Source organism: Culex quinquefasciatus, chromosome 2, assembly GCF_015732765.1.
Source record: "Culex quinquefasciatus strain JHB chromosome 2, VPISU_Cqui_1.0_pri_paternal, whole genome shotgun sequence".
Classification (NCBI taxonomy): domain Eukaryota; kingdom Metazoa; phylum Arthropoda; class Insecta; order Diptera; family Culicidae; genus Culex; species Culex quinquefasciatus.
In genome coordinates, this window is record NC_051862.1 from 79,184,506 (window position 1) to 79,211,639 (window position 27,134).

Sequence of the window (27,134 nt, forward strand, 5' to 3'; positions counted from 1 at the left end):
AAAAAAATACATTTTTGAATGTTCTAGAATTTGTATAAGATACAAGAATAGAGTTTCCGACGAATTTGGTGTTTTCGGCAAAATTGTAGTCATTGGTAAAGAAAATGTGGGAGAATGGCTTTTTAGTACTGTGCATTAATATTATTTTTCAAAATATATTCTTCTTAATGTGTTTTAGAGCATTCGAAAATACCACTTTTGTGCCGTACCCAGCAAGGGCTGTTTTGAAAAGATCGTAAAATTTCACGAATGTTTCATATTTTAACATTGAAAATCGGACCATTAGTTGCTGAGATATCGACATTACAAAATGGTGGGTTGATTGGGTGAGAAATCATCAATTTTCCTGTTTTTAAACTTTAGCATGGCAATAACTCAGCAACTAAGGGTCGTATCAAGAAAGTTCAAGAAAGCAAAATATGGAGAAGCTTTTCAAAAATATTGTTTTCAATGGTGGGCAAACATAGGCACTAATTTTAAAAATGAAAAACTGTGACTATTTTCAAAAAAGTTTCCTGAAAATGGCTATGACATAAAAATTGTGAACTTTATCAAAATTTCACTAAAGTACTTATGATTGAAAATTCGAATTTACATTGAAAAATGAAGTTAAAATTGTTTGCGACCAATATTTAAATTTTTGAAAAAATAGTATTGATTCAAAAAATCAGACCTCGGTCAAAGATTTTTTGCCCGTTTAAAAAATTTCTTCAAAGTTAGCATTTGATGTCCCCTAAAAAATATCAGAAAATAAAGAAAATAAAAGAGTTTTTTAGCAAATCAAATTGAAATTAAAAATCACGAAAAAAAAATTAACGTTTATCATTTTTTCAGTATTTTCCTTATCCATACTTGCAACTTTGCAGAAGACAAAGATCATAGATGATCATCCAAAATTCCTTCAAATGATACAGATTTTTGAATTTTATAAATCGTTTTTGTATGAACAGCTGCCACATTTGTATGGAAAATTATATGGACAAACTAATGATTAGAGGGTGACGATTCTCGAGATTTTCAATTTCCCGGGAATCGAGAGTTGAATTTGGCCATTTCCAGGGAATTCTCGGTACCCGGGAGTTTTTTTCTATGCCAATAGTTGTAATAATTAGAAAGCAATGTAATAATATTGTTTCTTTTCAATCAATTAAGAGCGAGTCCACGAGCAAAGCATACCCATCTCGCATCGACCTCACCAATCTTCCTGAAATTTTCAGGGGTTGTTTGTACGTATAAAACTAGCATCTGGCCAAAATATGAGCACTCTAGCTCAACGGGAAGTGGGGCAAATCGGGACACAAAGTTTGAAGGTTCAAAAACGTCAAAAATCTTAAAAAGGCTATAACTTGGGCAAAATTCAATTTATTTTCAAAATTCAAAATGCATTTGAAAGGGCTTAAAAATGCAACAAAATGCAGGATAAAGCATCCCAATTGGTTAATTCTAAAGGGAGTTATTGGCATTTTAGTGAAAAAATAGCACAATATTCAAACTCAAATAAAAAAGTGTTCCATCCAGATATCAACTCGGTTCGAACTACAGCTTGTAGGGGACATCTGGGACTACCATCTGAGACTGAGAACGCTTTGGGTAAGGCAGTTTAACATATTAAATAGACACTTTTACTTTTAGTGAATTTTTTGGTTGTAAATTTTTGCTCGGGGGCCCCCTTAGATCCAATTTTCTGGTGATATTTTTATCATATTCGTGTTTCTGAGACAATTTTACAGAAGAAACATGCATAAAAATGTTTATTTTGATCCATTTTAACTCTTGAAAAAATAAAAGTTAAAAAAAAATCTTTGATTCACATTTATTGAAAATCAAGCTCGTTTCCAAGGATACTAAATGACACCAGAAAAAATATGCTTTTTAATTTTTTTTAACTTTTATTTTTTAAAGGGTTAAAATGGATCAAAATAAACATTTTTATGCATGTTTCTACTGTGAAATTGTCTCAGGTACACGAATATGATAAAAATATCACCAGAAAATGTAATCTAAGGGGTCCCCCGAGCAAAAATTTACAACCAAAAAAATCACTAAAAGTAAAAGTGTCTATTTAATATGTTAAACTGCCTTACCCAAAGCGTTCTTTGTCTCAGATGGTAGTCCCAGATGTCCCCTACAAGCTGCAGGTCGAACCGAGTTGATATCTGGATGGAACACTTTTTTATCTGAGTTTGAAAATTATGCTATTTTTTCACAAAAATGCCAATAACTCCCTTTAGATTTAACCAATGTGGATGATTTTTCCTGCATTTTGTTGCATTTTTAAGCCCTTTCAGATGCATTTTGAATTTTGAAAATAAATTGAATTTTGCCCAAGTTATAGCCTTTTTAAGATTTTTGACGTTTTTGAACCTTCAAACTTTGTGTCCCGATTTGCCCCACTTCCCGTTGAGCTAAAGTGCTCATATTTTGGCCAGATGCTAGTTTTATATGTACAAACAACCCCTGAAAATTTCAGGAAGATTGGTGGGGTCCAAACGACGTCCCATACAAAGGGGTATGCCCTGTTCGTGGACTCGCTCTTAAGTTACATTTCATTCATATTTATTTTATGAAACGTCAACTTCTTTATCTAAGGAACCATATCTACTTTTTGATTATTTTTATTCTAAATATGCAAATACAAGATCGTTTCTTGTGCCTTTTGGGACTCAAAATTGTAGTTTGAAATGTAAACGAATTTTTATTTGCAGTGAGTAATTTTTTAAAGTTTCACAAGCTTTTTGCATGATTTTTGTGAAGTAAAAAAAATCGCTAATATATATTTTCCCAGTATCGTGATATTTGCAATGTGATAAACAACGAATTAAACACAACAATTTAAACTTGTTTTTTTTTTCAACTACAATTTAAACCAATTGTTTTTCCAAAATATAATTGAATATTGAGGTTGACGCAGAACACAAAATGACTTATTGACATCAAAAAAGGAGATTACCTTGATACAGCAAAATTACCCTAGGGAAGATTGCTAGGCTCGAGAGAGGAAATGGAAATTGAACTTATTTGAAAAAGCTTTTTCCTTTCAAAATTAATAAATAAAAATAATTTAAAAAAATATTGATTTAATTTCTGGGGTGTAACTGCTAAGTACAAAATTTATTTTGGGGTCCAATTTTTTTTTGGCTTCTCTCAATTATAGTTATTGGAATTTTTGACGAGTTAAATTTTAAACTTTCTGAATAAGAAGACCAAAGAAGCATTGGATTATTCGAATTTGGACATCGAACATTGAACTTCCAATGTTCTAAACAATTAGGAATGTTTCAAATAATTTTCTGATTAGTTTATATAAATTGGCTCCGATATTTATAAGTATAAAATTTCCCGGGAGTCTCAACCGAATTTCCCGGGAATCGAGAGGTCCAAAAATGGTCGATTTCCCGGGAATTTTTACCTGGGAATTCCCGCTCGTCACTCTCTACTTATGATGCAAAATGGCTTCTTTGGGCATACCGAAGGCTCCAAAAAAGTTTCAGCCAGATTAAAAAACACAAAAAATTGTATGACCGAAAACTCAGAAAATTGCTCAAAAATACCTTTTAGAAATTTAGATAAAACGCACCTTTTTCGAGGTTGACGAAACATTTTATTACGTTCCGCTGTTTGTTTTTTTTTTTTTCAAATAGTGCCGATGGTTGCCTGAAATTGAAAATATTTTTTTCAAAGGTTTATAAAATAATCTTTTAAAATGGTAAATAATCAAATGAATGATTTTTTAAATGAAACAAACAAAAAAAGTTAATAGATTTTGAATGGAAGTTATGAAATATGTTCAAATAATGAGAAAAAAAAATGAAAAATAAATAATTTATTGCGTATAAAAATACTTGAAAAGAAAAATTAAACCATAAACTAGACAAGTAAAGATTTGGTGTTTGATAATTGTTCAAAACAACTTTCTGAATAATGGAAAAACCTTTTTTAGCTTAGCCGACTCTAGCCGAGCAAAAAGCTCGCATAAGCTAGGTTGGCGCAAAATAATGGAAAAAACCTTTTTTAAGAACGAATGGGCGCTGGTGAATTTAGGAAAAATCTCATAAAAGGTTGAATTGTTTTACTTTTCAACAGAACTTAACGAATCTCACTTGCTATTCCCAATAATAACTTCGATCTCATCACATAACAAACTAAAATTGGCTAACCAAACTTGTTTTGTGGCGACGATAATCCTGACCATTTATTTGCGCAATCGAAACGCCCATCAGAATAAACTGTGCAAGTCTACGCGTAGTCTACTTTGTAGGTAATTATAGGAAATTGCCCGCACGATTGCATCAATTAATAATGGAACAGTTCTAATTGAGCTCCGGCGCTTGGAACTGCAATATCTATCCAGCAGTGTCAAATGTGGCTTCCAAAAGTCGGGTGCCTAGTTCCGACAGCGACCTGTTCGACCTGACCGGCGCCGTTGACAGATTTCATTGATTAGCTAGGCCTGGGCAGGTTGGTTGGATGCTGCACCGTCAGATAAATTATGCACAATATTCATAAATCTCTCGTCGACGCAAACGGTTGACGTTGGCGTTTGGTAACCGCAATGTAGCGCATGATTTAGAGTAGGATGGGCTTCGATGCAAAATTCACTAATCATGCAGCAGTGAAGTAGAAAATTTGGACCTCTCTCTGTGGTGGCCGGCGATCCGGAACTTCGTGCGGCTAACCAAGCGGGCGTCAACGTGACGACTAGGCGGTTCAACACCGCTGTAGTCATTGGTGACCTGCGGTGGTTACCGAGGACGGGCCGTGGTGATAGGCTCACTTCAACATTGATAATTTTAAATTGGAAATGGGTTCCGATTACTAGCAGTTCCGGTCACTTGTCACGAGGGCCGTGTTCAGAAGGGAGGGGATGGGAAGGGGTTTTGTTTCCAATAAAATTCTATTGCATTGTAAAATTAATCTTACGGAACATTTACACTATATACGTTTCTTCCAAACAGGTAAACAAAAGTTTTTCGTAAAAAGCTTAAAGGTAGAATTTTACAAAAAAGGAAAACATTTTCTGAAGTAAAATTACACCTTTTTTTTAACTGTGAAATTCATCTGCAAAGCGGTACCCCATACTCGGAAGTCACCAGGGTAACTCCAGGTCGTGCTCCGTATGCAGCGTCAACCTGACATAGTTGGTAGCCTCAAAGGTCACGCCGGTCAACGAACAGCCCTGCAGTGTTACGACATATCGATGCAAAATGCTAATTTTCCATATCGCTGTCGCTGTCTGGCAATTATCAAAGCCGTAGTTAACGTCGTTAGTTACTTTTTTCCCATGCTCTTCCAGAAGCACCTATTATTAAAAGGGTGCACCTATCGTACTTGTAGTGTACCCACATATGAACCACTTACTAAACTTCTACGTAACATTTAGTGATTCATGCATTGAAGCTATGACCACATTCAAGCGCTCTTTTTCCCACTGTGTGGAAATGGTGAGTGTTAAAGTAGAGTGAAATGCATTTAAACTATTAACAACAGTGTTGACATATTAGTCTATTATTTGAACACACGCATTTAATTGCGGTATTTTAATCTAACCTTTCACAAAATGAATGGTTTGTTGATGCCTTGTGTGACTCTTATTCATCAATCACTTTTGAACGCAATGATACAAATAAAAGCTTACTTAAGCTTTGCTGAAGTTGTTGGCATAACCAGATTAGATTACTACCTAATTAAAACTGCAAACTTTGCGTGAAGAGTTTCAAGTTCAGCTAAGATCTCTAATCACAAGGTACCAGAGAAGTGCATCCACTGCAGTTCGACGCGGTGGGAAGAGACTGAAGTGCATGCATGATTTATTATTACGTTCTGCCACACACAACCCGGCCGGCACCATCAGGTCGACCAACAGCAGTGTCTGCCACGAACATGCTGTGAGAGGGGGAAAAAACGCTCTAAACGGGGCGGTTAACCGCAACTAGCTAAAACAGCTGACCAACTTGTAACACTCTATTGCATGCATCTACCGCGACCTACCTCCGACGATAAGTTGGAGACTGCTGCTTGCTGGCGATTCAAGTTCAAGGTCGATTCGCGGTTTAGTCTGTTCCTGACACGTTTTTAACACTCCAAAACGCCGAGATGTCGTTAAAGGGGGAGCAATGCAGTGGCGTACCTAAATGTGGGTAACACCTTTTCCAGAAAATTTGAAATATCAAACAATTGTTACAACTAGATGTTCAACCCTTAACTGCCTATCCTAGTCCAGGTAATCAAAACAATTTGTACAAAGGTAATTCTCCGTCAACTCACACAGCAGTTGCCCTGACCTCTCTTCGATTTGCGTGAAACTTTGTCCTTGATAGTTCCTGTTCCGAGCTCCATTTTTCATTATCTCGTGACGGAGGGGCGGTACGACCCCTTATATCTTTGGACATGTGAAAAAGTCGTGTTTTTCAGTAATTTGCAGCTTGCAATGGCGATGTTTTGAAAATTTCGTTTCAAAAACATCTATGTAAAATTGGACGCCCGATTAGATGGCGTGCTTCTGAAAAATATATTCATCGTAAAACAAAAATAGTTTTTAAAATTCTGATAATTTTCGAAACCTAACTAAAAAAAATTTGGCCTATACAATTTTAAGGCAAATTGAATGTGCCGTTCAATCTGCAATAATCCAGTATTTTTTTAATTTTAAATTTTTTTTTATTTTGAAATTTTGTGTTTTTTTTTCTATTCTTTAGAGTCTAATCATGCGCAACAAAATTGTGGAGCAGAAATTAGCATTAGCATTAGCATTAGCATATGGAGGACGCCCCACCACCGGAAGGCTCCACAACGCTTATCCCACTGTTTGGTCTGGTTGTGTTAGACCCTCATCCGGAACAATAATCCAACACAGGAGATACCATGTCTTCATCTTTTTGATGAGTGTGTAATACAACCCAGGGCATAAGGGGGTCCAGGCCGGGTCCAAGCTATCCTCAGGGATGGAAAGGATCGTTAGTAAACACCTATCTAAAGTGCGCAAGGACCCCTACGTCACCTTAGTGGTATAGATGTTTGTAGGGAGGTTTTGGACTCAATGTTAGTAGGAGAGGTAGAAACCCTAGGATACACCTCGAAAGGCGTTGCGGGTTGGTTGTAACAGTATTCCTAATTCCAGTCTAGGCTTACCAAGTCGCCATGGCCTAGTGGATAGCATTTTTGCTTACCAATCCAAGGGACGGGGGTTCGAACCCCGCCTCCAGCGACTTTGATTTTTCGTTTATATTCAGCATTTCTAAGTCCTTAACTTTCTCGATGGGAGCAGATGGGAATCGAACCCAGAACCATTCGCTTACAAAGCGAACACCGTAACCATTCAGCCACGGCCGCTCCAAAATTGTGGAGCAGAAATTTACAAAAAATGATGCATAAACATAAGGGGGTTGCCTGTAACCATCATGAGTTATCGTCATTTTACGACAAAACAGACAGTTTTGGAAAAGTATTTTTTGTTTCTTTTTGTTTCGTTATTCGTGTCGGTCGCGGGTGACCTTAAAAGGCCATGACAAAATTTTTCAAAAAAAAAAAATCGTAAAATCGCGATGTTCTTACATACAATGGATTTTAATTGTCTGTTCTACAACCTTGTAGAACATTGTAACATACATTGTTGTAATTCTGTGAAACATTCTGTATATTTTCTTCAAAATATCATACTTTTACTTTGGAAAATAGTTAAAAGTTGACATTGATATTGGAAGGTTGAGCTTCAACAATTTTACAAAATAAAAAAAAACTTATTTTTTTTTTACTTTTTTTTTTAATTGTGAAAAATTAACCATTTATTGAAAGTTCTAGTTTTGAAATGGATATAAATTTCTAAAGGTTAGCTATTAATATTTCCACGTTATTTTTTAAATTGAAAATAGTTTAAGAACAGATAAGCAATTCTTAATGTTGTGTCATTGGTTCATCTTTACAAATCACCATATAATTTTGGCATCTGTTTATACACAAATATTACGAAAATATTCGAAAATCTGTATGTTTTCAAGGATTTTTTTGATAAATTCGGTGTCTTCGGCAAAGTTGAAGGTATTTATGAGGATTATTCAGGAAAAATAGATTTACGGAAAAAAATTACTCAACTTAACTTTTTTCACAAAAAATTAATTTCCAAAAATCCGTATTATTTATTCTTTATTATTTTATATGCTTTAGGAGACAAATCCCTACATGTTTTAAACCATTTAGAAGTATGGACCAACATTTTGCCGACGAGTTACGATTTTTTAATAGTGATTTATGTAAAAAAAATCAAATCTTGTACTTATATTTTGATTACCTCAATCGAATTTGCAATCGAAAAAAACATAGCGTTTTTTTTTGATTAAGTGCACCATTTTCAAAACATAGTCATTCAAAGTTAAATTTTGTCCGATAAATTTCGGTTATATAAATTTTTTAAATAATGTCCATGTTTGTTTTTTTTTCTAACAACTATATTTTTTTAACATTCAGGAAAATTATTAACCAGCATTAAGCATCTAGAAATAAAAGTAACACTGAAACTCGGGCATCTTTTGTTGTGTTCAACCCTTCAATACCCATTTTTTTGATTTTAATGTTGAGCTACTTCAGTTCTACTAAAGAGGAATTCTCTTACAACTTAAAAAAACATCAATTTTCCTGTTTTTAAATCTTTGCATGGCAATATCTCCGCAACTATGTATACATAATTTCCTTAGCTTTTCAAAAATATTTTTTTTTTCAAAAGTGGTCAAGTTTTATTCACAAAAAGTGAAGCCATTTCATCCGGCCCGCGACGGCTTTGCCAAATAGTTCAATCACCGGGCCGGTTCATGAAATATTTAAAAAATAAATTGATTGTTGATATTATAACAACATTCTTCATGTTCTTATAATTTCTATATTGATATTTTGAAACTGAAAAATGGTGCAAATTTTTTTTATAGATTTCGTAAAATTATTAAATTTATTTTAATACTTGGATAAATTTCTTCCAGTTTAACTATGTTTATTTCAAATTGAAGCTTTTTTCTGTTTTCTATTTTTCAAAAAATAAGCAAGCATAAACTAATGTGTGATAAAGTTTGTTTTAAAGCTTTAAAGCCAATTATTCAAATGAAAATAGATCGCTGCAAATATTTTGAAAATATTAAAATTTGACCCTTTTTTTAATATTTTTAATGATTTAAGAAATTAGGAAGAAAAACAAATATATTTTTTCCTATACTTTGAATTTCGAAGAATAACGAATTGAAAATGATTCAATATATATTGTTTACACTTTATGAATTTTGTTTGTGTTTAAAATCATTTTAAAATAATTGAATAAAGGTGCAAAACAACGCAAAAAGTTTTTTTTTGTAAAGGAAATTTGAATCCACATTTTGATTGAATAAATTTTATTATATCTCATTGATTTTTTTATATTGTTATGTTGAGGAAATTATAGTTAAAAAATGCAACGACTATTGAAATTTTAATGTTTTTTTTTTCAAATAACTATACAATTTTAAACAAACAAAAATTAAAAAAAAATAACCCTGCAAAGTTAGAAAAAACACGAAATTTTAAAATGAAAATTTTTGTTCCAAATGAAAAAATGACCCTTCTGGGTCAATGTGGATTCGAAAAGTAAATTAAATTTCCCATAAAATGACATGTTCCAAAAAAATTTACAGTCAAGTAATGGAAAATGAGAGAATTTTTAAAACTTTTTTAGTGTTTTTTTCAATAAAAAATACGTTTTTTTTCGGAATTCTGAGTACGCCATCAAATCGGGCGTCTAATTTTACATAAAAGTCCCTTTGACACCAAATTCCTATCTCATCACCGTTTCAGGCTGCAAATTATTGAAAAACACGTCTTTTTTCGCATGTTCAAAAATGGAAGGGGTCGTACCGCCCCTCCGTCACGAGATTTAAAAAACGGACCTCGGATTCGTGATCAGGAACAAAAGTTACCCCTTAGGACAAAGTTTCACGCAAATCGAAGATGGGTCGAGGAAACTTTTGCCGATTTCGTGTGAGTTGGTAGAGAATTACCCATATGTTTTATTAGACATAAATTAGACGTAATGTCCCATATGGATTATCATCATATTTGAGTTATTGAGATGCAGTTCACTTCAAAATTGTGTGCTCTTTCAGAAAAACCAAAAATATCCAGTACATTGTTCTAAAAATCAGCGAAAATCTAGAACATTGCTTAAGAGGATATAAGTTGTTTGAAAAGAGATTATCAAGACTTTCGATTATTTTGATGACAGAAACAGACTAACCAATTTTGAACTTTTTTCATGGAATTGCCCTAATTCGTTTTGTAAATTCGCTTCATATGAGCTTCTACTTCGGCAAACATCTTTAGCTACACTGAAAAAAAAAACCAATTCTCGAAATCGTGAATTAAATTCACGAATGCGAGAACCACGAAGGAATATATTCACGTTTATGGTGCAAATGCACCATACTCATGAATAAATTCCTTCGTGGTTCTCACATTCGTGAACTTAATTCACGATTACGAGAATTGATTTTTTTCTGTGTACTTCCCTTCCCATCACTCCGCTCTTGCACGCCTCTGCTACGCTGTCAATCGAGAAGGTAATTATTCACATTTTGTGGCGAGTTCAACGTCAACGTGGCGCTAAAAGCGTTAAAAGTGCAGCAGTTTTCCCTGGAACCATCACGACCACCAGGAAATCACAGCTGTCGCAACTGATTCTACCGAACGCTTAAATCCGTCCGAGAGGAGACGAGAAAAACTAACATTCCTTGAATTGATTAGTGTTAGACGAAACGGAAGGGACTGCTCTCTACTTGGAAGGATAACTACCGGACGGAAGCCCACTGCACTGTCGCACTGAGACGACGACGATTGTAGAGAGATCATATAAAAGTGCAGCTTTGGCGGCTGGAAGGTATCATTCAGTGCAGTGCAGCAGCATTCGAAGCAGCTTCTAGTGATCCACTCTCCAAACCCTCCAACAACAAACCAATCAACATGAAGACCTTTGTCGCTATCGCCGTTATCGCTCTGGCCGCTGGAGCTTGGGTGAGTTTAAATTTCAATTTAGATATTCGGCACTTTTGAAAACTGTGGTTTCCTGGTTTAAATTTTTCTAACGATATCCCTCCACCTCCCCAGTCCCTGACCATCGAGCAGCAGAAGAAGGCCGAGGCGTACGGTGCCGAGTGCGTCAAGAGCACCGGCGTGGCCCCCGAGTCGGCCGTCAAGCTGCGCAAGGGTGACTTCTCCGGCACGGACGACAAGACCAAGTGCTTCGCCAAGTGTGTCCTGGAGAAGGCCGGCTTCATGAACGCCGCCGGGGACGTCCAAGAAAAGACCGTCGTCGAGAAGCTGTCGATCGACCACGACAAGAGCAAGGTCGAGGCCACCCTGAAGAAGTGCAACCAGAAGGGCGCCAACCCGTGCGACACCGCCTTCAAGGTGTACGAGTGCTTCTACAACACCAAGGCCGGACTTGTCTAAGAAGAATGATGATCGGACGAACTAGCAGTGCTGTGATGGTTTGAAAACGGAGAGTGCTTTTAAGTGTGTTCCCATTTGGGGGCATTACTGTTAAAATTGTTGTTGATTTAATATTTATTTATTAAAATCAAGTTTAGATCCTACTCGTGATGTTGTTTCAATTCGACTGTCTGTTTAAAGGTTAAAAAAAGGCTCTGGTCGAAAGAAAAAAGCATAAAAATAATAAAAATAATATTTTATTTCAAGCCATGGTTTCTTAAGTTAAATTGGTTGAAAAATGCATGCTACAATTGCAGTTATCTTGCCATTATTGGCTTTTAAAAATACATTTTGAAACCAAAAAAACATCATTACACTTATGCAGTCCATGCACGATTTTTTAAATCTAGTTGGATAATCGAATCACGAAAAAAAATGATCTCGTTAGGATCAAATATCCACCCCATAAATATTCAAAGTGATCTGGAATTATAAATTTCAAGATTGCGATCAATATTAAGGTGGTTGAATATATAAATATTCGTATCGGTTTCCGTATTCAACTACTAAATTCTGTCTTTGGTTTATGAACGCAAATTCCCAAGTAACAATTCCTCGGGAAATTTGTCATTTTTGAACCTCTAGATTCTCGGGAAATTTTGATCGAGACTCCGGGAAATAAGATACTAACAAATATTCAAGAAGATGATAAAACAAAAATCAGAATCACTAGATAATTTATATTCTAAACAAAAAAATAAATATATAGCTAGTTACCATCTCCACTTCAAGATTATTTTAAGTTTTTGATTTCCATAGGCACCAAAATTTAATTTTTATTTTTGAAAAAAAATATTTTTTTTTGCGTTGCTATTATTGTAAATTCACTCAATTTTAATCGTTTTATTTTTCACAGCTACTGTACATTTCACTCTTTACAACTGAAACATTTGTTAAATGTTGTTTGGGTCATTATTAATCATCTTGAAGAGTCATTTTCTATAAATTTTTGGACAATCATATTATAACAAGTGTATGTCTACTAGGAGTAACCAGGACACAGACAAATTTTTATTCACAAGAAAAATCATTTACTGAGGATGCAGCATTGTTAAAAATAATACAGTACTATTCTTAGTCTTATACAACTCTAGAAAGGGTCTTTTAAATGCAGATTACGAAAGATTGTTCAAAAAGTAGAAAAAATAGCCCAACGTATCGATAAGGTAACTTAATTTTATTTTTCTTCGAAAAAAACTATGATTTAATGTATCAAACACTGGAACGCCCAACGCATGCCCAACTTACACGGACGCCCAAGTAGGTAAGTGAATCTTTCCCTGTTCCTGAGGGGAACACCCGTGAAGAGTATCGCGGCCGGCATTAACAAAACGGATTCAGTGAAAGTTTATTAATCAACTTAATGTTAACATGTTAAGGTTAAAGTTAACATTCCATAGATTGTCTTCCTAAGGTGAAAAGGTCCAGTTTGGGACGATACACTACCTTCCCTATACTAAGCAATCGAATCCAGAAGGGAAAAGATCGCCAGTTGTGTTGTTCCGAGCTGGGATTTGAACCCCGATCTACCGCTTACGAGGCGGAAGCGTTACCACTGGGCTACGTGGCTCGGCCACGGACGCCCAAGCCTCCCAAAATAGATGGAACGGTAACTTCAACTCGCGGGTTCTCGAGCATAACTCAATCAATCGGGATAATTCTTATTTCCAGTGAATTGTTAGAATATCCAGATGATCCCTAATTTTTGCAGAATTTGATTTAAACAAATCTGTTATTTCTGCGACCGAAAACATCGATCTCGCGTTTAGCATTGCTATTTGACCGCAATAAATGCTTTTTTAGGAGCTTACGGTTTAAATTATGGCATTGCCCTCGGGTTTTCAAGACTCTCTTAAAACTATTTGGCTTTTATTGTCACCAGGTTTTATGTTCGAGCCATGAAACCTTCTTCAAACCTTTTAACTATCCCAGGATTATTGGTTGCTGTTAATTGCGGAATTAAACTAATAAACAATTAAGATGCTTTCGTGAAACCTCAATAAAACTAAGTGATGGCTAGTTGGTTAAAAAATGTTACTTGATTTTGATGTTGAAAACATTAAAATAAAAAATATGAATGAGTTTTTTTTAATATTTGCATATCCGTACTTCATTCGAAGATCTTCGGATAAGCGATCTTCAGATAATCGAAACTTTGCTTAATTATTAATCGAGGCTTCAGATAATTTAGCTTGTTTAGCATACTCATCAGTAAAAAAATAACTTAATTCATCTATGTGGTTGGTACCTTTCCAAAACAAAAATGGATCACACCAAAAATCCGGAAATTATTTTCAAAATTCTTTAGAAACCAGGTGAACAGCAAACTCAGATTTTGATGTGGAACCAACTTAGTGGTCATTACTTGAGACAGGGTTGCCAGATCTTCACACCCAAAGTTAAAGAACGAGGGGATAGTCCTCACGAAAAGAAACGTGAGGAAAGTGCTATATTGCGAGAGTATAGTCCTCTCGCGTGTTCATCCGTTCATTGGAACAGTTCATCCTATGAGTGGCTTATATGGACAAACGACCGCCACTTAGTCACCGAACCATGGTGGCCCATACGGCAAAGGCACGGTTCAATATGCCGAAGGTCTTGGGTTCGAGTCTCGGTACCGGTACTTTTTTTTTTTTTGATAGATGAACTTTTTTGGAAAATGAACCATGAGTAAAGTACTCTCGGTAATTTCGGGATTTATCCTCTCCGTCCGCACACAGTACCATTTTACTACCGAATCGTGCTCTTTATCCTCTCGTATGCCGATGCCCAGTTCTGGGTGCAAACTTGTAGATTCATTTAGAAGGTCTCACAATCCACTATAGGTTAGATGACGGATCTGGATACAGTTTTCATAAACTTGAGAAAACAAGGATTTTTTTTACCTTGATTTGATTATCTGAAGCTCGGATAGAGTAATATTGCTTCGCTGATTGTTAACAGGTTATATAAAAAGGAGTAAAAAATTTATTAAGAAATGCTAAGGGAAGATTTTTACCTTGAAGTTAGTAATATTTTGACCGTAATGGTCTCACCACAATAATATTTGGATTTTTTGGTAGAACTGCTTTCTTTCTGAAACAAGGCAGCGTTTGAAAAAAAGTAAAAGTCTTGATTTTGGAAAATATTATGGCATGTTATTTTTTTCCAAAACACAGACAGTTGAATTCAGAAAATTGATACTTGAGTTTATCTTTGAATGATATAACAAAAAACCTTCTAAAGAACCAAAAAAATACAAAAAAAGTTATTTGTTTGTTATTTTATTCGATTCGATTATCATTCGAATGCAACCTGTATTCTTTTTCATAGTTATTTATTTTAAAGCACTTATTAATGTAGTATTTTTTAGATTCATACACCCAAAGTTAAAGAACGAGGGGAAAAAACGAGAGGAAAGTGCTATTTTGCGAGAGTATAGTCCTCTCGCGTGTTCATTCGTTCATTGGAACAATTCATCCTATTGAGTGGCTTATATGGACAAATTACCACCACTTAGTCACCGAACCATGGTAGCCCATACGGCAAAGGCACGGTTCAATACGCTGAAGGTCTTGGGTTCGAGTCTCGGTACCGGTACTTTTTTTTATATGGATGAATTTTTTTTTTGAAGATGAACCTATGAGTAAAGTACTCTCGGTGATTTCGGGATTTATCCTCTCAGCCCGCACACAGTACCATTTTACTACCGAATCGTGCTCTTTATCCTCTCGTATGCCGATGTCCAGTTCTGGGTGGTATTCTTTTGTTGTATTTCCAAAGTAGCTTAGAGATAATCCAAACTTTTAATCTATTTTTACATAAACATTTCTGTGTCGTTCTGTACTTTTGTTCCTGGTCACGAATCTGAGGTCCGTTTTGCCTTCCTCACTGAGGTAAGGCTATAATCCTGCTCCAAAATTGAACTTTTTATTTTAAGCTCGAAAACCCACCTTGATGTATACATATCGACTCAGAATTGAAAACTGAACAAATGTCTGTGTGTATGTGTGTGTGTATGTGTGTGTGTATGTGTGTGTGTATGTGACCAATAATGTCACGCAGTTTTCTCAGCACTGGCTGAACCGATTTTGACCAAACTAGTCGCATTCGACTTGGTTTAGGGTCCCATACGGTGTTATTGAATTGTTTGAAGTTTCGATAAGTAGTTCAAAAGTTATGTATAAAAATGTGTTTTCGCATATTTTCAGAAGTTGAATAAATGGCAGTAAACTGAACCAAACATCATCATGCTATACATCGTTAGTTAGGTAATTGAAAGACCTTTCCAACAAGTCCAAAACATTGATAATCTGGCAACCCTGTCTCGAGTTATAACCACTTAAGTGATATTTATGTAATTTTTTGTAGCCGGATCTCACTTAAATGTATGTAAACAATGTCCAGATCCATCATCCGACCCATCGTTGGTTAGGTAATCGAAAGACCTTTCTAACGAGTCTACAACATTGATAATCTGGCAACCCTGTCTCGAGTTCTGACCACTTAAGTGATATTTATGCACTATTTTTGTAGCCGGATCTCGCTTAAATGTATGTAAACAATGTCCGGATCCATCATCCAACCCATCGTTGGTTAGGTAATCAAAAGACCTTTCCAACGAGTCTAAAACATTGAAGATCTGGCAACCCTGTCTCGAGTTCTGACCACTTAAGTGATATTTATGTACTTTTTTGTAGCTGGAACTCACTTAAATGTATGTAAACAATGTCCGGATCAATCATACAACGCATCGTTGGTAAGGTAATCGAAAGACCTTTTCAACGAGTCTACAACATTGATGATCTGGCAACCCTGTCTCGAGTTATGACCACTTAAGTGATATTTATGCACTTTTTTTGTAGCCGGATCTCACTTAAATGTATGTAAACAATGTCCGGATCCATCATCCGACCCATCGTTGGTTGGGTAATCGAAAGACTTTTTCAAAGAGTCAAAAATATTGAAGATCTGGCAACCTTGTCTCGAGTTCTGACCGCTTAAGTGATATTTATGCCCTTTTTTGTAGCCGGATCTCACTTAAATGTATGTAAACAATGTCCGGATCCATCATCCGACCCATCGTTGTTTAGGTAGTCAAAAGACTTTTCCAACGAGCCTAAAACTTAAAGATCTGGCAACCCTGTCTCGAGTTCTGACCACTTGAGTGATATTTATGCACTTTTTTGTAGCCGGATCTCACTTAAATGTATGTGAACAATGTCCGGATCCATCATCTGACCCATCGTTGGTTGGGTAATCAAAAGACCTTTTCAAGGAGTCTAAAATATTGAAGATCTGGCAACCCTGTCTCGAGTTCTGACCACTTAAGTGATATTTATGCACTTTTTTTGTAGCCGGATCTCACTTAAATGTATGTAAACAATGTCCGGATCCATCATCCGACCCATCGTTGGTTAGGTAGTCAAAAGACCTTTTCAACGAGCCTAAAATATTGATAATCTGGCAACCCTGTCTCGAGTTCTGACCACTTAAGTGATATATATGCACTTTTTTTTGTAGCCGGATCTCACTTAAATGTATGTAAATAATGTCCGGATCCATCATCCGACCCATCGTTGGTTAGGTAGTCAAAAGACCTTTTCAACGAGCCTAAAACATTGATAATCTGGCAACCCTGTCTGGAGTTCTGACCACTTAAGTGATATTTATGCACTTTTTTGCAGCCGGATCTCACTTAAATGTATGTAAACAATGTCCGGATCCATCATCCGACCCATCGTTGGTTAGGTAGTCAAAAGACCTTTTCAACGAGCCTAAAATATTGATAATCTGGCAACCCTGTCTGGAGTTCTGACCACTTGAGTGATATTTATGCACTTTTTTGTAGCCGGATCTCACTTAAATGTATGTAAATAATGTCCGGATCCATCATCCGACCCATCGTTGGTTAGGTAGTCAAAAGACCTTTTCAACGAGCCTAAAATATTGATAATCTGGCAACCCTGTCTCGAGTTCTGACCACTTAAGTGATATATATGCACTTTTTTTGTAGCCGGATCTCACTTAAATGTATGTAAACAATGTCCGGATCCATCATCCGACCCATCGTTGGTTAGGTAGTCAAAAGACCTTTCGAACGAGTCTAAAACATTGAAGATCTGGCAACCCTATCTCGAGTTCTGATCACTTATGATGCAACTTATGAGCCCTTGAGTGATATGTGTTTTTTTTGTATTCCGGAACTTAACGAAATTAGACGACCCCTCCGTCACGAGATATCGAAAAACAGACCTCGGATTCGTGATCAGGGACAAAAGTTACCCCTTAGTACAAAGTTTCACGCAAATCGAAGAGGGGTCGGGGCAACTGATGTGTGAGTTGGCGGAGAATTACCCATTTAGAACAACATTTTTCATTTTAGAATTTCGTGGTTTTTATAACATTTTAGGGTTATTTTTTGAGTGTGAAAATGTTCTACAAATGTAGAGCAGACAATTACAAAAATTTGATCATATAAACATAAGGGGTTTGCTGGTAACACCATCACGAGTTATCGCGATTCAGATGATTGCAATAATTGATGAACTATCAGAACACTTTTCCTATCTAAATAAACTTGCACTTTAAAATAAAAACATGATACTTAGTGCTTCATTTCCGTCGATTGAAACCACGAAACGCGCGAAATCGAATTGCAAAACAGACATTTAAAGCTACAGCAATTCTGATTGCAGCTCTTTTTTCCTCTCCCCAGCATCCCACTCGATAATTTAATGAATCAAACGGCCAATCAAGCGCAGCAGCAACTAGCTTTTTTTTTATTGAGGTTGGATTTTTCCACCAATTCGTTACCTCTCCAGTTCATTCAAGCGGACCACTTTTTTACAACCTCACTATTAGTTTGCGAGTTTCGTGTATTTTTTTCTCCCCCGCGGCCACTTAAACAATTGGATGATTCGCACACACGCACGCACATGAATTATTAATTTACGATGCCCACACGCACATTTATTGGAGCTTTTTTTACTCGCAGCGAATTTTTCCATGTTCATTTCTCATTCAAAAAATTTGAGCGATTTTTAATTACAGCGTGCCGTTTTATTCATTGCACAATCAAACAAGGCTAAACAAAAACAAGCACATGGTTTATACCCTTTTTTTCTGTACAGATTCACATTTTCACGAGGACACGTTTCCAAAATAACGATCTAGAACAAACCGGCTTTGTTCTTGAAGTAGCACTCGGTCGCTTTGTACGCCGTATCGCAGGCATCCACACCCTGAACGTTGCAGTTCTCCACCAGCTTCTGCACCTGGTCCTGGCCCATCATTTGGCCTAGCTGCCGGACGATGACTTCCTGCTGCAGCTTCCCCTCGCTGTCCATGAAACCGGCTTTTTCGAAGAAGCACTTCACCAGACACTGCGTCAAAAATCGACCGATTTAAATTAGAATATTAGTTTTGTTTATGGAAATGAGCTCAAAAGTTTCGAGATTTTTCAAACCCTGCTCACCTTGACTTGATCGCCGTTGACTGCAATGTCTCCGGTTTGGAGTGCCTTCAGCGAGTCAATCCGGAGGCCACTGGTTAGCAGACACTCCAGGGCGTACATCTCGCCGTTCGGTATCCTGCTAATGTCCTCCAGGTTGGGTGGCGCCTGTTGAGGCTGTCCAAAAAGCAATCCAATTACCCGTTATGGTAACAAGAATCAAAATCCCTAACGAAACCTACCACTGCCGAAACTCCACAAGCCACCGCCACGACTAGCAACACTGCACACTTCATCCTGATTCGAAAAAAAATCTACTCTAAACGAAATCTTTCTCAAAACAAAGCGAAAAACTTGCACTCTCCGGGCTCGACGAAATCGAAATGATGTTCTACAAAGATTATTGCAACACTTTTATACCCTAATCAGATATTCATTAGGTTAGAAGTGAGAGCCGAGAGGGTTCTTTAAATTTTATAGCAAACGCTTATCACATGCTTAGCTCATCTGCTAACCGAGCGGATGCTGCTACTACAGCTAGTGTTATTATGTCTTATCACAATTGGCCTTTCTGTTTTAAAAATTAGACAATCAAATTAAAAATATAATTTAGTCTATTTTCAAAAAAATAATTTTTATTTTCACTGTTCACTACCAAACTGTGAACATTAGTAACCAAAACAATTTTTCTGTTACACCATCGTTTGAACATCCACTAATGAGCGTAGAATTTGATTTCTTCAAGTATAATAATGTTATCTTTTCATAACATACAGGTTAAAAAGTTTTAAACAACTTTTTGCATCATCACGTCAAACTTTATGTTGATGAAATAAACAAATATTCATTCAATTTTAAATTTTAGTTCAAATTAGTTGTACTTCCCTCTTATAGTACGTGAAGTTGTTTAAGATAATTTCATAGCATTAACGCCAAAATTTTTCAAATTTATTTATTGGCAGAAATAGGCCCAAATTTTGCAACTTAATGTATTGGCAGGAAATTTACTCAAATTCAATGCTGTCGATTAGAGCACATTCAGAGAGCTCAAATTTATGATACCGTCAGTGGGGGTGACTATGGGTCAAAAAACGATACACCTCTCGTATTTTCTTAATAACAAAAACAATTTAAATAACATCGAAAATTTTTCAACGTAGATTTGTTCTTAGATAGTTTACTAACATTTTCCCAAAATATGGTTGATTTTGATGAACACTACCTTAAATGCCAATACAGTCGACTCTCTGGCTGTCGATCTTCTCGATATCAATAATTCTCCATCTATCGATGAATTCTTCAGTCCCTTCAATCTGCATACTTCAATTATCTTCATTCCTCGATATTTTCCCTTGCTTGAAGGACCTCTTCCTCGACGGTCCCTTGGATTCTGTTTGCTTTAAAAATCTCTTCCGGTTGTCAATAATTTCACTTTCTCATGGCTTGCATAGACATTTTTCTTGCCGAAACGAAGCTTTGAAGGGTGCTTGACATTAGTTTGTTTTTGTTTGATGGACGTTGCCATGATTCTCTCCCATTGATGGGTATCAAGAAAAAAATATTTTCAATCGAGTCTTCATTTTGCATCGTTCTGTAAACTGATGATTCTCTTCCTCGACGGTCCCTTGGATATTGACAACCAGAGAGTCGACTGTAGTTTGAAAATTGACCCAACTCATCCCTTAGAGGGGGTGACATTGGGTCAAATGAAACTAAAATGGTGCTCAAATACAACGATATGGTAAAAACAAGTCATCCAACAGTGTTTCTTGTTCGAGGGAATCGTATTGACATGCTACAATGTTTGAAGTGGAGATGTTCAAACTTTTGGGTAGTTTTTGAGCAATTCCAACAAAAATTTAAAAAAAATGATTTTTCAAGAGGTCATTTTTGGTCAAAAACGTACCTCAACTTTAGACAGCTGTCAAAATAACAGGATTTGCTCTAGGAACGAGATTTTTTCAGCGAAGTCATCTTAAGATGTCCCCTACACAACCCTTTTAACAGAATTCAGCTTAATTCAGAAGAATCTGAGAAATGGTGCAAACCGTAATAAATCACTTTGACCCAATCTCACCCCCAGACCAAATGTCACCCCCACTGACGGTACCTTGACACTATATTAAACTAAAAATACAATCCAGTTAGAACCTGAAAGAGTGATAAATAACTAATTTGAGGATACTGCGTCAATTTCAGGATTTCCCTGAAAATTTCCAAAACTTCGAATCCAAATTCCAATTTTGGTTTGTCACGGTTTATCCGAATTCTGGAAATTCAAATTTGTTTGTGAAAAATGGAAAAGTTGAATACTTAGGAATCGATTAGATTTTCAGGGCATTATTTGTTTTACTGGGCGTGATCAGCAAAAACTTTGAATTTTACAGAAAATTGTTGAAATTCAAATGCAAAAAGTAACTTTTTCAAAACTTCTTTTCTTTAAATCTTGATAATTCGTGATGGTTACAAGCAATTTCCTTATGTTTGTAATTCATTTTTTTTTTGTAATTGTCTGTTATACAACTTTGCAGAGCATTGTTACACTCTAAAAAAATAACCCTGCAAAGTTAGAAAAAAACACGAAAAAAATAACATTCTGGGTTCATGTAGATTCGAAAGTACATTAAATTTCCCTTAAAATGACATGTTCTATTTTATTTTACAATTGAGTAAGGAAATGGCAGAGTTTTTCTTTAAAAAAAATTTAGTGTTTTTTCAATGAAAAATACGTTTTTTTCGGAATTTCGAGTACGCAATCAAGACGGGCGTCCAATTTTGCATAACAGTCCCTTTGACACCAAATTGTCATCTAATCGCCTTTTCAGGCTGCAAATTATTGAAATTTTTCGCGTGTTCAAAAATTGAAGGGGTTGTACTGCCCCTCCATCACAAGATATCAAAAAATGGACCTCAGATTTGTGATAAGGGACAAAGTTTCAAGCAAATCGAAGAGGGGTCGGAGCAACTTTTTCCGATTTCGTGTGAGTTGGTAGAGAATTACCCATGTGTTTTGCAAAACATAATTTATACAACATTTTAATAAAATTTTACATGGACTACAAGTAGTTTGGTTTGTGTCTGGCTTTTGTTTTTTTCACAGACAAAGACATAAAAAAATCACTGCTTTTTTAGCATAGCATAGCATAGCATTGGTGTCTACCCGTAGCTGCTACTTCGTTATTGACCAGGACCCCCAAACAATGCTCCGTGGATCACAGATGAAAAGTAAGAACCAATCATCACCCCTTCGCAATTTTCAAAGGTCCCTATCATGCTGATCAATGCCGACGCCGGCCACGACCAGAGGTAAGACACGGGGAAGTGGATGGGAATGTTAGCCGATACTTGAGTGATGGGACCACCAAATCGACTGCGTCTCCGACAAAGTATCACATGAGTTTTGAGGGGTTAGTAAGATGGGTATGAGGTCAGGATTCACGAGTGGCAGTGATGTGACCATGAGCATTTTGTTTATCGGTTGAAAATTTTAAATCTTAGGCAGCCGGCTGCGGAAAGATAGATAATTGATTATTTAAAAAGTTTTTTTTTATCGAACGCGTGCCAGCCGAGCAGTAGTGCTATGGGCTGGACTTATTCAGTAGTTTTTACAATTATGATAACACGAGCAAATTTCAAAAATAGTAAATAAATAACGCTTTACTCTTCATAAAATCGATAGTTTGATGAGTTAATACTAAAACTGACAGTTGGAATAAATTTGTACGATCATGTACGACGAAAATTATCGCGAAAAAACAGGACTGCGCGTTCCCAGAACTCTGCACATTATTCAATTATAATAACCAATCACCACATGCATACAAACAGCGACACAAAAGAAATGAAAATAAGCATGCAAAAACAAGACAGCGCGTCCTCGTGGTCAGCGCACTAATCATAGCTATCTAGGGATTTACATATAGTATTAATTCGACCGCGATTCGCCAGAAATTCTCCGTCGGCGTGCCTTCCGATCAACGGTGATGTAGGAAGGGCTTCATTTATTGAAATGATTTTCTATCATAAGCCTTAAAAAATATTCGACGGCGGGCCTTCCAATCATCAATGATATAGAAAGGGCTTAATCCAGCAATACGACTTGCTAGTCTCAAAAAATCAGGTACGTTTTTATAGAAAACTATAAATAGAGAACAACACAAAAAAAACTCATCGGCCAACGAACGCGAGTAAAAAAACAATGAAAAAAGAAGGTAAAAACAGAACTGCGCGTCCCGAAATGCCGCACTACTGATGCCATTATTTAATTATCCATAAAAAATCACTGCTTTTTCAGTCATAAAAATATAACAAAAATGTTTTTAATCTTTTTGTTATGAATCAAATGAGATGAGAAATTGTGATTAATTAAAAAACCGAAGAACAGGGCTGCCTCTGTTCAGATTTTAGTCTAAATTAGCAGAAAATATTATGATAATAACCAACAAATCATCTGTCTCCAAACATTAACAGAAATTTCTATATTTCGTTGAAAATACTATTATGCAAATTTCAAAATATCTAAGAACTCTATGAGTTCACGGGATTTTAACTTTTTTTTCTTGAGGAATTCTAACTTTAAACTGAAATGCTTTTTCTGGGCATTCAATTTTGAATTTGGCTCTTGTTTCGGTGCTCGGTGTTTCGATAAAAACCGCCTCAGTAATTAAATTTTTTTATGGAAGTTTTAGGAATAATTGAACTTATGCTAATTTCAAAAATATCCCAGGAAGTTCCAGGGATATTGAGAAATACATAACTTAAAATGCATTTTTTTATTTTACATTGGTTCATTCTTTATTATTCCATAAAGCATTTGACACGTTAATTTTGATTGTATATGCCACAACAGATCACCAGCGACGATTGACGGAAATTATTCCCTGAAATGGACAGAAAAATGATTAACAGTGATGTTTTAAAAATGTCCATCAAGCAAATGTCCATTTGCAAATTTTATTTAAAGTGTTTGTTTCCCCTATCCCTCTCTCTTTTCTCTTTTCTACAATAAAATAAAGGGAAAAAATATGTTTTACTGAAAATTTTAATTTTCATTCAATAAACTTGTACAATTTATATTTTTCTTCTTCAAATTTATTGTTCAACGTATATTTTTGTATTTTCAATCGTTTAGAATTGTTAGATCACAAATTGAAAAAAGAGATAACATTTCAGGAGTTTTTTTCACAAATTCTTTAAAAATTTAAAAATAATTGGTAGTTGCATTAATGTATCAATTCAATTCAATTCAATTAGTTTTTTTTTTAGATTTTACCAGTTCTGTTCCATAATATTACATTTGCAATTCAGAGATTTGGAGAACCTTTCAACTGAGATCAATTCATAAGCCTTTACAGGGAGGGTACATGTTACTAAGTTTAGATTTTGCTAGCTGCGTGCTCTTTTAGGGATTTTTTTTAGGAAAAACCCTAGATCTATATTTGCATTAAAGTAATAATGTAAAAGGCATTTTGTAATACTTGTTGTTTTTAATTGTGTTGGTTTTGCTTGATATTTCAAGCCAAATCATCCCCAACCCCTTTAACCGTTACGACAGCCGAGAGAAAAAAAAACTTAAAATATGTTCCAGCTGAATAGTCGAATAAAAGTTTTATTTTGTATTTCGGTAAACGACGTCCACGACGGGGGAGGGGGGTTTCGAGATTTAGTTTAAAATTTAACATCTGAACTGGTGTACAATGCATACAAAAGATTTTTTTCAACCAAATGTTGCAACGGTGATTTGTCATTTCAATTTTATTCTTTTTTTTTTTGATTGCGTAAAGTGGCCATAACAACGACGAAGTGACTCAGAACGTCAGACCGCTTCTATCGGTGTGTGGAAGAAAAACGCATTGTTTTTTACGTTGCGCTCTCGCGATACTAATCGCGCGATTCTCAACGTTTTGTTCGCCGGTGTCTAGTCGAGTCGAGTTGAGTGACGTCACGTCATAGTTGCTTGTTTTAGGCATGCATATCAGTTATAGGAGGAAGCTCTCTCAGAGCGATGTGATCCAAATAGCACCTTAGCGGGTGTTGACAGTTATCTTAAATATCACCGGACTTTTCCACTCTTTTACAAGTTTACATTGAGAATCGGAATAACAAAGTGAGGCTTTCGTGCATAGTATAGTTCTTATTTGATTGTATACTATGCACTGGTTGATTTAGTATCTGGTTGAAATGTGGCCAGCCCGGTGCTAAGACGGAACTTGGCGCAGCAGCGCGATTGATTAGTGTATGGAGAATCTTTTAGTTTAGACTTTGGTTTGTGTGTTTTTTGCTTAGGTTCTTACACATTTATTAATTTTATGCGCTTTTGAGATCATTGTTAGACAAACATTTTTTTATTTAATTTTATTCAGTCTTGTATTGAAATATAAAGACAACAATTTAATAATGTTTCCACGAAATATTCAATCTAGACTACGCATTTTTTGGGTCACCTGAAATTTTGCTTGAGTTTTCGCCATAACTCACAAACATTTTTAGAATTTTACTAAAATGTTATCCAAGTAAGCTTTGGTTATGGCTCAATTTACGCCAATGACGCCATTTTGTGCTTCAACTCACCCTCAAAACTTGCTTTGAAAGCTGAGAAAACTCATAAAAACTCCAGGCAGTTATGACATTCGTCAAGTCAGAGTTTTTCCAACCATGCTATTATTGGCATATGTGGAAATTGTTGACTGATTGGTTGGACAAAAATGAAACGTGTTTTTCTCGGAACGTCATGAAGCGACGTGCGATATGATAGAATGATCTAGTCGAAATGTTAAATTACTTTTAGGTCCTTGAATTTTCTAGTAACATTTTTTTAATTTTTTTTTTGCCTACTCTTGGCAATCTCTTAGTTATAAACAATATTAATCGTTCCAAAATGGAATGAGATTTAAAACACAGCTGAATGGAACTCCTTAACTTTTTTATGTACTGCAAATGAACATAATGTAACCGGATTATTCACAAATAATCCCGAATTGAATTGATTTGATTCTTGACTTATCTTCCGAACAAATGCCAGGCTGAGTTCAAAAGGATTATTTTCTCTTGAAAAGCATATCAAACCATTTTTCATTTTCAAACATTTATTCACTCACGGTACACTAAACTACTAAAATCACATCTCACCACCTAGAACAGCGACGCATTGCCGTTGAAGTAGCACTCGAAGGCCCGGAACGCCGTCTCGCAGGGGTCGTCCATCTTCTGGCTGCACTTGGTGACCAGCGCTTCGACCTTGCTCTTCTCGCGGTCCAGCGAAAGCCGCTCGATGGCGTAGTCGTTGATCAGCGCACCCTCGGCGTCCATGAAACCGGCCCGCTCAAGGAAGCACCGCGTGAAGCACTTCTGGGTCTGGTCCACGTCCGTGAAATCACCGGCGCGCAGCTTCGCGATGGTATCCTTGGTCAGTCCGGTGGCCTGCTCGAGGCACTCCTTGGCGAATCCGTCGGCTTTCTTGAGCTGCTCCTCGGTCAGGGCCTGCGCCGGGATGGAAACGAAACCCTTTTTCAGAACCCTTCCCAAGGATCTAGGTGACAATACTCACGTTAACTCCAACCAGAGCGACTAGAACCACGACGCACACGAAAGACTTCATTGTTACTGTTCTGGATCGACGCTAGAGACGAACTGATACCCCTGGTCCAGCCCGGCGGGCCGTTTTATACGAGTGGACCATCTCGTGACTCTGCACAAATAGAACCGCAGAACGTTCTGAGCTTGCGTCGGCTTCAAACGGCTAATTAAAGAAGCATCACCGCGGTGGATTAACCTTGAGTGGGGGTCGAAGAGCACATTAGCAGGTAGAAGAAGGAGGAAGGTACAAGCAGTGCACAGAAAGATCGGGGGTAATTTGATCATATCAATATTGGGCATCGGGTTGATGGTCAAGAGAAAGATGCTAGAAAAGGGGATGATGGATTGGGTTTAGAATTGACACATGGATTTCTAGGGAAAGAATGAAAGTTGAGACATTTATCACAGCATGTAGAAATTTGGTTGTTCCATTTCGTGGTTACATTCTTTTGACTCAAGCAATTCCCATCAGCTGTTGAAATTCTTTGGGAGGGCTGTAACCAAAAGACTTCTCAGGTATTGCCGCTCTGTTTGATGCCAGTTTTGTATACTTCAAAATAGGAATTGAACAATGTAAAAAGTTTAATTTTCTTTCTAAGATTGTCAAAATTGGGTTTAAATGAAATCTGTT

General features: G+C 36.2%; 2 protein-coding genes across 2 annotated transcripts; one reads left to right on the forward strand and one right to left on the reverse strand.

The window, feature by feature from the left end:
• The first annotated feature begins 10,874 nt into the window (after nucleotides 1-10,874).
• LOC6045847 (general odorant-binding protein 56d) lies at nucleotides 10,875-11,600 on the forward strand. Its single transcript, XM_001863100.2, has 2 exons — nucleotides 10,875-11,019; nucleotides 11,113-11,600. Exons 1-2 carry the CDS (start codon nucleotides 10,969-10,971, stop codon nucleotides 11,455-11,457), a joined length of 396 nt encoding a protein of 131 aa, XP_001863135.1. The 5' UTR covers nucleotides 10,875-10,968; the 3' UTR covers nucleotides 11,458-11,600.
• Nucleotides 11,601-18,515: 6,915 nt separating this feature from the next.
• On the reverse strand, nucleotides 18,516-26,608 carry LOC6053278 (general odorant-binding protein 56d). Its single transcript, XM_038250451.1, has 4 exons — nucleotides 26,475-26,608; nucleotides 26,063-26,407; nucleotides 18,953-19,105; nucleotides 18,516-18,860 (listed from the first exon to the last, which is right to left on the reverse strand). Exons 1-4 carry the CDS (start codon nucleotides 26,523-26,525, stop codon nucleotides 18,648-18,650), a joined length of 762 nt encoding a protein of 253 aa, XP_038106379.1. The 5' UTR covers nucleotides 26,526-26,608; the 3' UTR covers nucleotides 18,516-18,647.
• Between the last annotated feature and the right edge of the window lie 526 nt (nucleotides 26,609-27,134).